At 57.0% G+C, this 9,745-nt stretch overlaps 1 protein-coding gene across 2 annotated transcripts; it reads left to right on the top strand.

Annotated features, from left to right (window-relative positions):
- The first annotated feature begins 2,659 nt into the window (after positions 1-2,659).
- PTGIR (prostaglandin I2 (prostacyclin) receptor (IP)) lies at positions 2,660-7,708 on the top strand. Of its 2 annotated transcripts, none has more exons than XM_011969570.1 (3): positions 2,660-2,731; positions 3,957-4,736; positions 6,521-7,708. In XM_011969570.1, exons 2-3 carry the CDS (start codon positions 3,969-3,971, stop codon positions 6,911-6,913), a joined length of 1,161 nt encoding a protein of 386 aa, XP_011824960.1. In that variant the 5' UTR covers positions 2,660-2,731; positions 3,957-3,968; the 3' UTR covers positions 6,914-7,708. The 2 variants fall into 2 exon arrangements, with proteins under 2 accessions (XP_011824960.1, XP_011824954.1); XM_011969564.1 differs by lacking the exon at positions 2,660-2,731 and adding an exon at positions 3,074-3,193.
- Positions 7,709-9,745: the final 2,037 nt, after the last annotated feature.

Here is a 9,745-nt window from a genome sequence, read left to right as displayed (position 1 = left end):
TACAACATAGCTGTGTGCCCACGTGCACACACAGAGTCCCATGAGCTCACAATACACACATACACACAATACTCACACACACAAACACAATCACAATGCTGAGAAAAATGCTCACTTAGGTCACGTGGGCCACACTAACTATGCAGAGTCACAATCCGGTTACACACCCACAGTCCCCAGCACATTAGCCTCGATCTCTCTCCCCTCCCGGGTGCTGTGTGTCACTTGGTCCGTCCCTAATCTCGGTGGTCTCTGAGCTGTCCTTCCTCTTTTTCCCTGCAGCCTCGGGGTCCTCCCCAGGGAGGCCTGGTTCTTTTCCTCGCCATGGGTGGAGAGAGGGCGAGAGGAGGGCTGCTGACTCTTTCCGTAGCTCCGCCCACCCTGGAAGCCGCCCCTGGCACAACGCACTGTGGGTGATTCCTCACCCCAAGGCACCTGGCCGGGGAGCAGAACCCCCTTGTGGACACTGCTGTGGGCTTGGCCCGGCTAGCTGGGGCCATGGCCAAGCAGGAGGCTGGGTTTCAGGGGAAGGTGACTGAGGCATGTCTGGCGCCAGTACGGACTCTGGGGAACTCAGTCCCCTCATTAGGAGGGAGGCACAGTCACTGCCACCCATACCTGCTCCTGATGCAGGAACACAGAACCGATGCTAGGGTTGCCAGGGCTCCTGGCTCCTAGTGGCATCAGCGGGGAAACTGAGGCCTGAGGCCAGGCATGGTGGCCTATAATCCCAGCACTTTGGGAAGCCGAGGTAGGGAGATCACTTGAGTCCTGGAGTTTGAGACCAGCCTGGGTGACATAGTGAAACCCTGTCTTTACAAAAATACAAAAATTAGCTGGGCGTGGCAGTGGGTGCCTGTAGTCCCAGCTACTCAGGAGGCTGAAGTGGGAGGATTGCTTGAAACCCGGAGGTGGAGGTTGCAGTGAACTGAGATTGCAGCACTACACTCCAGCCTGGGTGACAGAGCAAGACCCCGTCTCAAAAACAAACAGCCAGGCATGGTGGTTCATGCCTGTAATCCCAGCACTATGGGAGGCCAAGGCAGGCCGATCACCTGAGGTCAGGAGTTCAAGACCAGCCTGGCCAACATGGTGAAACCCCGCCTCTACTAAAAATATAAAAATTGAGCGCAGGGGCACGTGCCTGTAATCCCAGCTACTTGGGAGGCTGAGGCAGGAGAATCGCTTGAACCCGGGAGGCGGAGGTTGCAGTGAGCTGAGATCATGCCACTGTACTCCAGCCTAGGTGACAGAGCGAGACTCTATCTCAAATCAAAAACAAGCAAAGAGAAAAACAACAACAAAAAAGAAACTGAGGCCTGGAAGGGACCGGGGGTTTGACCGCAGTCCCACTGGGCATGGGAGCAGAGGGGACTTCCTGAGTGTTAACCGTCCTTGTAACAGGAAGCGAGAGAGAGGGAGGCTCGGGGAACCAGAGGCCACCCGGTTCAAACAAGACGCACGCCTGCCAGGCATCATCCTTCATTAATACGATATAACTTCCTGAGTTCCCTCTGGTCTGCCTGGGGACCAGACAGCCTGAGGCGGGACCATGTGGCCGGACCTGGAGCCCACATGCACAGGCACCCCTAGAGCAGGGCTGTGGGGTCCCTTAGGGAGCCACGGTAGGGCTGGTACTTGGGCGTTCATCCTGCTGGAAGCTGCGGGTGCCAGCTGGGCATGGGTGATAGGGAGATGGGGGGAAGGGGCAAAGGGGTTGTGGTCACACGCCAGGGTACAGAGAAGGCAAGACTGCAGCTGCCCACAGTCCAGTCCTTGGGTTGGACACATCCCTCCTGGCCGTGGACATGAGACATCTGCACAGGCTGTCTCCTTGTTACAAAGACCAATCTGGGATGTGCTGCAGGCTGAGGGCAGCCCCCAGGCCGGTGAGGCCCGTGTTACCTCACGCACAGAGGAGGCGACTGAAGTCTACCAGCTCCCTCTCCTCGCCTGGGTCCATCACGCAGCAAGGAAAAAGGTGGTCAGACGGAAACAGGAAGTCAAGTCAAATGGATTTGAGACTGCCCCCCGATAAACAGCGGGGCTCAGAGAGGGTCTCCGAGGTTTTATCTGGCCCTTTGGGGCTGGGAGGCTGCCTGGGAAGCCACGGACTCCGTGGGAAGGGAGACTCGTGAACGCTGTGCGGGCAGTGGGAGCACGTGGGTCTGTCGCACTGGCCCGAGGCTGCAGCGGCGGTGACTTGGCTGTGTTTGGGGAGGGTGGGGGACGCATGGCAGCAATGTTGGAGTTGTGGACAGCTTCTTGTGATCAAAATATGATTCCTGAAGGTCAAGGTCACCAGGGGCCTAGGGGTGCTGTGCGAGAAGTCAGAGGGTGGCCCAGTGCTACCCTTCCATGGTGGGCCGTGGAAGTCGCCCAGGCCTGTTCCTGACAACTGGACACCAAATACGCCCCTTCATGCTTCCTTCTCTGGTCTCTGCAGGGTGAGCTGGGTGCCCAGGGACAGGCTCGAGGGACTGGCATGTCTTTCTCTGGCCAAGCCTCCTTCCTCAGTTTTCTGGAAGGAGTGAGTTTTGTCCAGGGACTAGAACTCTCAGTGGTGTCTGGAAAACACTACATCAGAGAGGAATTTCCTGGTCATTTCTCAATCCCTGGGCAATGTCCTAAGCCCCAGGGCCTGAAGCCCAGAATAGATCCCAGAGGCCACCCTGAGACAGCCCAGGCCAAGGCCACCCCATTGAAGCCCGGTCAAGTGTGTGCCCTTCAGGTCCCTCCTAGCGGTCGCCTACTACCCCAAGAGGCTCCAAGCCTAAGTGATGGTGACTCAGGAATTTCCCACCCAGGCCAGAGAGGGAGACACTGGGGGAGGGAGGAGTCCTGTGTGTGGGGAGGTGGCAGGTGGCTCAGTGATGGGAACCAAGAGAGGATGTGGGGAGGACAGTGGAGGCAGCAATGGGAGATGGATGTCCTGGGTTGGGCGGGTGGATGGGGAATGGGGAGTGTGCCAGGGGGCCCTCTGGAGAACAGTGAGGGAAGGCGGGGCAGAGAGAGGAAATGAAAAAGCTGGGGTGAGCAGGCAAGCTGAGGAGGGTGGGAGGGAGGGAGGGAAGGAGGGAGGAGGGAAGGAGAAGCTGACACACAGACCAACACAGGCAGCGAGAGACACACGGAGCAGAGCAAGTGAAGGGACAGACGCGCGGGACAGGAGAGCCTGGGCAAGACTGGAGAGGTGCGGTGAGGGGCTGGGGAAGCAGCAACACAGAGCAGGAGCGGGTAGAGGGTGTGGGGTTACAGGGAGAAAGGTACGGGGAGGACAAGGACAAGGGAGGGGACGGAGACAGGGAGATAACAGCAAGAGACCGAGAGACAGAGAAGGAAAGAACTGGTGATGCCCGGATGTTCTCTGTCTCTTTAATGGCAGAAACAGAGCTAGAGAAGGAAAGAAATAGGAGGTGGGGGGGTGCCAGCCATGGTGGCTCACGCCTGTAATCTCAACACTTTGGGAAGCCGAGGTGGATAGATCACCTGAGGTTAAGAGTTCGAGACCAGCCTGATCAACACGGTGGAACCCCATCTTTACTAAAAATACAAAAATTAGCTGGGCGTGGTAGTGGGCGCCTGTAATCTATCTACTCCAGAGGCTGGGGCAGGAGAATTGCTTGAACCCAGGAGGTGGAGGTTGCAGTGAGCCGAGATCATGCCATTGCACTCCATCCTAGACAACAGAGTGAGACTCCATCTCAAAAAAAAAAAAAGAAAGAAAAGAAAGAGAAAAAGAAAGAGAAATAGGAGGGCGGGGAGAGACAGAGAGAGAGATATGGGAGAAGCCAGAAGCGAGAGGACTACATACACATTCACAGGAGAACTGGGGGTTGACTGGGAGGCCCCAGCTGCCACAAGGACTGGCCAGTAGGGACACCTGAGTGGGCTGGGTGGTGGGGGTAGTCTTGGCTCCCTCTGACCCCACACCTTCCACCTTGGGAACCCTCCAGCCCAGACCTGGGATGGCAGATTCGTGCAGGAACCTCACCTACGTGCGGGGCTCGGTGGGGCCGGCCACCAGCACCTTGATGTTCGTGGCCGGCGTGGTGGGCAACGGGCTGGCCCTGGGCATCCTGCACGCGCGGCGACCGGCGCGCCCCTCGGCCTTCGCGGTGCTGGTCACCGGGCTGGCGGCCACCGACCTGCTGGGCACCAGCTTCCTGAGCCCGGCCGTGTTCGTGGCCTATGCGCGCAACAGCTCCCTGCTGGGCCTGGCCCGGGGCGGCCCCGCGCTGTGCGATGCCTTCGCCTTCGCCATGACCTTCTTCGGCCTGGCGTCCATGCTCATCCTCTTCGCCATGGCCGTGGAGCGCTGCCTGGCGCTGAGCCACCCCTACCTCTACGCGCAACTGGACGGGCCCCGCTGCGCCCGCCTGGCGCTGCCAGCCATCTACGCCTTCTGCGTCCTCTTCTGCGCGCTGCCCCTGCTGGGCCTGGGCCAACACCAGCAGTACTGCCCCGGTAGCTGGTGCTTCCTCCGCATGCGCTGGGCCCAGCCGGGCGGCGCCGCCTTCTCGCTGGCCTACGCCGGCCTGGTGGCCCTGCTGGTGGCCGCCATCTTCCTGTGCAACGGCTCGGTCACCCTCAGCCTCTGCCGCATGTACCGCCAGCAGAAGCGCCACCAGAGCTCGGTGGGTCCACGCCCGCGCACCGGAGAGGACGAGGTGGACCACCTGATCCTGCTGGGCCTCATGACGGGGGTCATGGCCGTGTGCTCCCTGCCTCTCACGGTAAGTCCCCCCGGAGCTGGGGGGAGTGGGGAGAGGAGGAGGGCAGCTCTGTGGGTTGTGCCCATGTCACAGATGGGGAGACTGAGGCTCAAAAGAGGTCAGACATCGTGGGCATGGTGGCTCACGCCTGTAATCTCAGCATTTAGAAAGGCCGAGGCAGGACTGGATGCGGTGGCTCACGCCTGTAATCCCAGCACTGTGGGAGGCCGAGGCGGGCGGATCACGAGGTCAGGAGTTCGAGACCAGTCTGGCCAAAATGATGAAACCCTGTCTCTACTAAAAATACAACAAATACATAAATGAAGAGTAGCCGGGTGTAGTGGCACATGCCTGAAGTCCCAGCTACTTGGGAGGCTGAGGCAGGCGAATCACTTGAACCGGGGAGGCGGAGGTTGCAATGAGCTGAGATCGTGCCACTGTACTCCAGCCTGGGTGACAGAGTGAGACTCCATCTCAAAAATAAATAAATAAATAAGAAAAAAAAAAAAAAGAAAAAGAAAGGCGAGGCAGGAGGATCACTTGAGGTCAGAGGTTTGAGACCAGCCCGGGCAACATGGTGAAACCCCATCTCTACGAAATATTTAAAAATTAGCCTGGCATGATGGCCTGTGCCTGTGGTCTCAGCTACTTGGGAGGCTGAAGTGGAAGGATTGCTGCAGCCTGGGAGGTCAAGGCTGCAGTGAGCTGTGATGACTATATCCCAGCCTAGCTGACAGAGCAAGACCTTGTCTCAAAACGAAAACAAAGAAAACAAAAACAAATCAGACAGAGGCTTGGTCCCCAGTCAGATAGATCCTGGCTTTCTGGAGAAGACTTTCTGCATCTGACTTCTTCTGGTACCTTGTCTCCCAGCTCAGGCATCCTGAGCCCCCCGTAATAAAATGCATCCCCCCTCCTTCCCCTACCCCTGTAATGAAAAACCACCACTCATTGAGCGCTTCTCTATGCCTACCTCGTACTTAGTGGCTTACAGATACTTCCTAAGACAATTTTCAAAATGATCACAGCCACCCATTCCACAGCATTTGGCAGGAAACCAAGAGAACGTTCTCTCTCATCCCCGTTTTTACAGATGAGGGGCAGTGTCTCTCGCCCACAGTCACACAGAGCCTGGTCTCGGTCCTGGGTCCTTCGATTGTAGAGCCTGATCTCCCACTCACCTGGCTCCCCTCTGCCTCAGAGCAGGCCCCACCCTTGCCTCCGCACCTCGGTTTTCTTCCGGGACTCCCGTCCTGCCCCTCCCCAATGGGAGTGCCACAGACCCCGGTACCTACTCAGTGTCTGTGACACCTGGTCGTGCCACCTTTCTTCTGAGCCTCAGTTTCTGTTTCTGTAAAATGCAAGAGGCCAGGCTGGATTGGGGGGTCCTTAAATCTTTTTTGGGGGTTACCCTGACTCAGAGACTCAGATGCTGTGGATAGATACACACAGGCACCACAACAGCTCCGTGGCAGATTCAGGGGGCCCAGCTGGGCAGCGCCGCCTTCTTGTAAGGACGTTATACTCAAACATCTGTGGAGCCTGGGGGTCCTCCCAGCTTCTAAGGTTGGGGGGACCCATATACCTGGCCCCCATTCCTCTCCCCTTAGGCATCTCTGGCAATTTCCTGGGACTTTCTCTCCCTGTGTTCCCCAGATGCATTTGTTACTTAGTTTTTATCTTCTCTCCTTCCCCTCTGACATGCCGCCCTTACCTCATCCCTGGTAAGCGAGTGGGAGGGGGGAGCCAGGGTGGGGAGGCTGAGGACTCCTGGGTGCTTCTTGACGCCCTCACCCTGCCCTCAGATCCGCTGCTTCACCCAGGCCGTCGCCCCTGACAGCAGCAGTGAGATGGGGGACCTCCTTGCCTTCCGCTTCTACGCCTTCAACCCCATCTTGGACCCCTGGGTCTTCATCCTTTTCCGCAAGGCTGTCTTCAAGCGACTCAAGCTCTGGGTCTGCTGCCTGTGCCTCGGGCCTGCCCACGGCGACTCGCAGACACCCCTTTCCCAGCTCACCTCAGGGAGGAGGGACCCAAGGGCCCCCTCTGCTCCTGTGGGAAAGGAGGGGAACTGGGTGCCTTTGTCGGCTTGGGGCGAGGGGCAGGTGGCGCCCTTGCCTCTCACACAGCAGTCCGGCGGCAGCACCGTGGGAGCGTCGTCCAAAGCAGAAGCCAATGTCGCCTGCTCCCTCTGCTGACATTTGGAGCTGACCCTGTGATCCCTGTCTTCGAGGGACAGGAACCAGAAAATCAGGGACATGGCTGATGGCTGCGGATGCTGGAACCTTGGCCCCCAAACTCTGGGGCCGATTGGCTGCTGTTTCTCCTGCGCAGGGTAGTCGCTGCTGGCTCTGGGAAGAGAGTGCGGGACAGAGGAAACATTTATCCTGGAGCGCAGAAAGAATGGTTCTCTCAAAATAGCCAGTGGCCTGGCCGACCTGCTCTGGCCCTGGATTCCCCATCCATCTCACTGTCTAAATATTTAGCAGGCGGAGAAGTTCCCAGCGGCTTCTGTACACTCAGGTCTGCTCTGGTCTGGGTGCTGGCTGCAATCTGCGTCCACTTAGGGGGACCAGCTGCCCACCCCAAGTCCCCAGGGGACGGCCCTCCCCTCTACCAAGCCACTCCAAGAGCCAGCCCCTCTCTGCTCCACAAAAACCAGGGTTCTTGGAAAAGCTCCCTGCCTTCCCTTGCCGCTGGTCCCCCATCAGGCTTGGGAGCGCTGGCATCCCAAAGGGGCAATGGGAGGAAGGGGAGGCTGCTGCATCGTGGGTGACAACGCAGGACATGTGCTTGGTACAAAAAGGGTCTGAGACCTTCCACCTCGCTTGATGGGCTGCGAGATGAGAACTCTGAGGGTGCAGGTGGCTGGGAGACAGATGGAGAAGCTGACAGATGGCTGGGGATCCCGGGGACTGCCCCAGAACGAAAACCTAAGTCCTGTGCCTGTCCCCAGGGTCCTGAATAAATAAATGCCTCCTTACAGAGCCTGACCTCATGTTATGTGTCCTTGGAGCCCTCGCAAAGATTTCATTCGTTCGTTCATTCATTCATTCATTCATTCATTCATTCATTCATTCAACAGATACTTGACTGGGCACCATAGCACATGCCTGCAATCCCAGCATTTTGGGAGGTTCAGGTGGAGGATCACTTGAGCCCAGGAGTTTGAGACCAGCCTGGGCAATATATCGAGAACTTGTCTTTACAAAAAAATTTTAAAAATTAGCTGGGTGTGGTGGTGCACACCTGTAGTCCCAGCTGCCAGGGAGGTTGAGACAAGAGGATCACTTGAGCGTGGGAGGTTGAGGCTGCAGTGAGCTGAGATCCTGCCACTGGGTGACAGAGTGACACTCTGTCTCAAAAACAGAAACCAAAAAACCCTCAACCTCCCCCTGAAATTCAGCAGTGCTGATGGCCTGGTGTTAAGGACACAGACAAGCCTCCGCTCCACCCTGGGCCCCGCTGGGGTGATTTCCAGCCTGCCATCCCACTCGCTTCTCATAACCACTCCCTGCCCTCAGAGAGGCCCAGGATGGAGGGTGCTCAGGGGTGAGCTGACTAGCATGGAAGGAAGTGAGTAGGCGTTTAGGGTCAGGGAGGGTGAGTGGGAACTCTCCCCACCCAGCCCCACTGCACTGCCGGTCCCAGTTCCCCTTTCCCACTCTCCCTCTGTGTTAAAACAAAAAATCCACACTGGGAGAGGGGCGCGGTAGGTGAGGCCTGAGCCTCCCATGAGGACAACAGCAGCCAACTCCTCCAGGGGTGAGCGGCGCTTCCTCTCACTCCATCCACAGGGCAACCTATTATAAATCCTTTCCTTCCTTCCTTCCTTCCTTCCTTCCTTCCTTCCTTCCTTCCTTCCTTCCTTCCTTTCTTTCCTTTCTTTCTTTTCTTTCCTTTCTTTCCTTTCTTTCCTTTCTTTCTCTCTTTCTTTCTCTCTCTCTTTCTCTCTCCTCTCCTCTCCTCTCCTTTCCTTTTTGAGATGGACTCTCACTCTGTTGCCCAGGCTGGAGTGCAATGGTACCATATTGGCCCACTGCAAACTCCGCCTCCTGAGTTCAAGTGATTCCCCTGCCTCAGGCTCCCAAGTAGCTGGGATTACAGGTGTGCGCCACCACCCCTGGCTAATTTTTTTTTTGTATTTTTAATAGAGACGGGATTTTGCCACGTTGGCCAGGCTGGGCTTGAACTCCTGACCTCAAGTGATCCTCCTACCTTGGCCTCCCAAAATGCTTGGATTACAGGCGGGAGCCTCTGAGCCCGGCAATAAGTCCTTTCTATGGAGGTTGGAGTCCAGGTCCAGAGATGATAATCCACCTGTCCCAGCTCACATGGCGAGTGGGCGTGGGCGCGGAGCAGGCCCATCTGTCCACTCGGGGGCACCTCGATTTCCTTTTGATCATCATCTAGCAGTTAGTTTACACGGCGGCTTTGGGGATTAAGCAATTCCCTCTGAAAAGCAAGTTATCTCAGGGCGTGGAATAAAGCCCATAAGAAATGTCACTATGATTGCCATTGCTGTAGCTGTTGCTATTGTTATTTGGGCAGATACAATTTAAAAACAAACCACCTCCCAGCTCTGGCTCTGGTGTTTTGACTTCTTTTTCCCCCCAGTAACCATGTTTCAAATCACAATAAAGCAGAAAAAGGGGTGTCTGGGAGAGTTAAAAACAGGTCAAGGTGACCCACGAATGTGCTGAATGAGCTTGGGGTTCCCCTATGGGATGATGACAATGTCCTGGGGCCGGGCGCGGTGGCTCATGCCTGTAATCCCAGCACTTTGGGAGCCGAGGCGGGCGGATCACGAGGTCAGGAGGTCGAGACCATCCTGGCTAACATGGTGAAACCCCATCTCTATTAAAATTACAAAAAATTAGCCGGGCGCGGTGGCGGGCGCCTGTAGTCCCAGCTACTCAGGAGGCTGAGGCGGGAGAATGGCGTGAACCTGGGAGGCGGAGCTTGCAGTGAGCCGAGATGGCGCCACTGCACTCCAGCCTGGGCGACAGAGCGAGACTCCGTCTCAAAAA

This window comes from Mandrillus leucophaeus, unplaced genomic scaffold (genome assembly GCF_000951045.1).
Source record: "Mandrillus leucophaeus isolate KB7577 unplaced genomic scaffold, Mleu.le_1.0 Scaffold120, whole genome shotgun sequence".
Classification (NCBI taxonomy): Eukaryota; Metazoa; Chordata; class Mammalia; order Primates; family Cercopithecidae; genus Mandrillus; species Mandrillus leucophaeus.
Note: the sequence above shows the minus strand (reverse complement) of the source record. Positions and strands in the feature narration are given on the sequence as shown.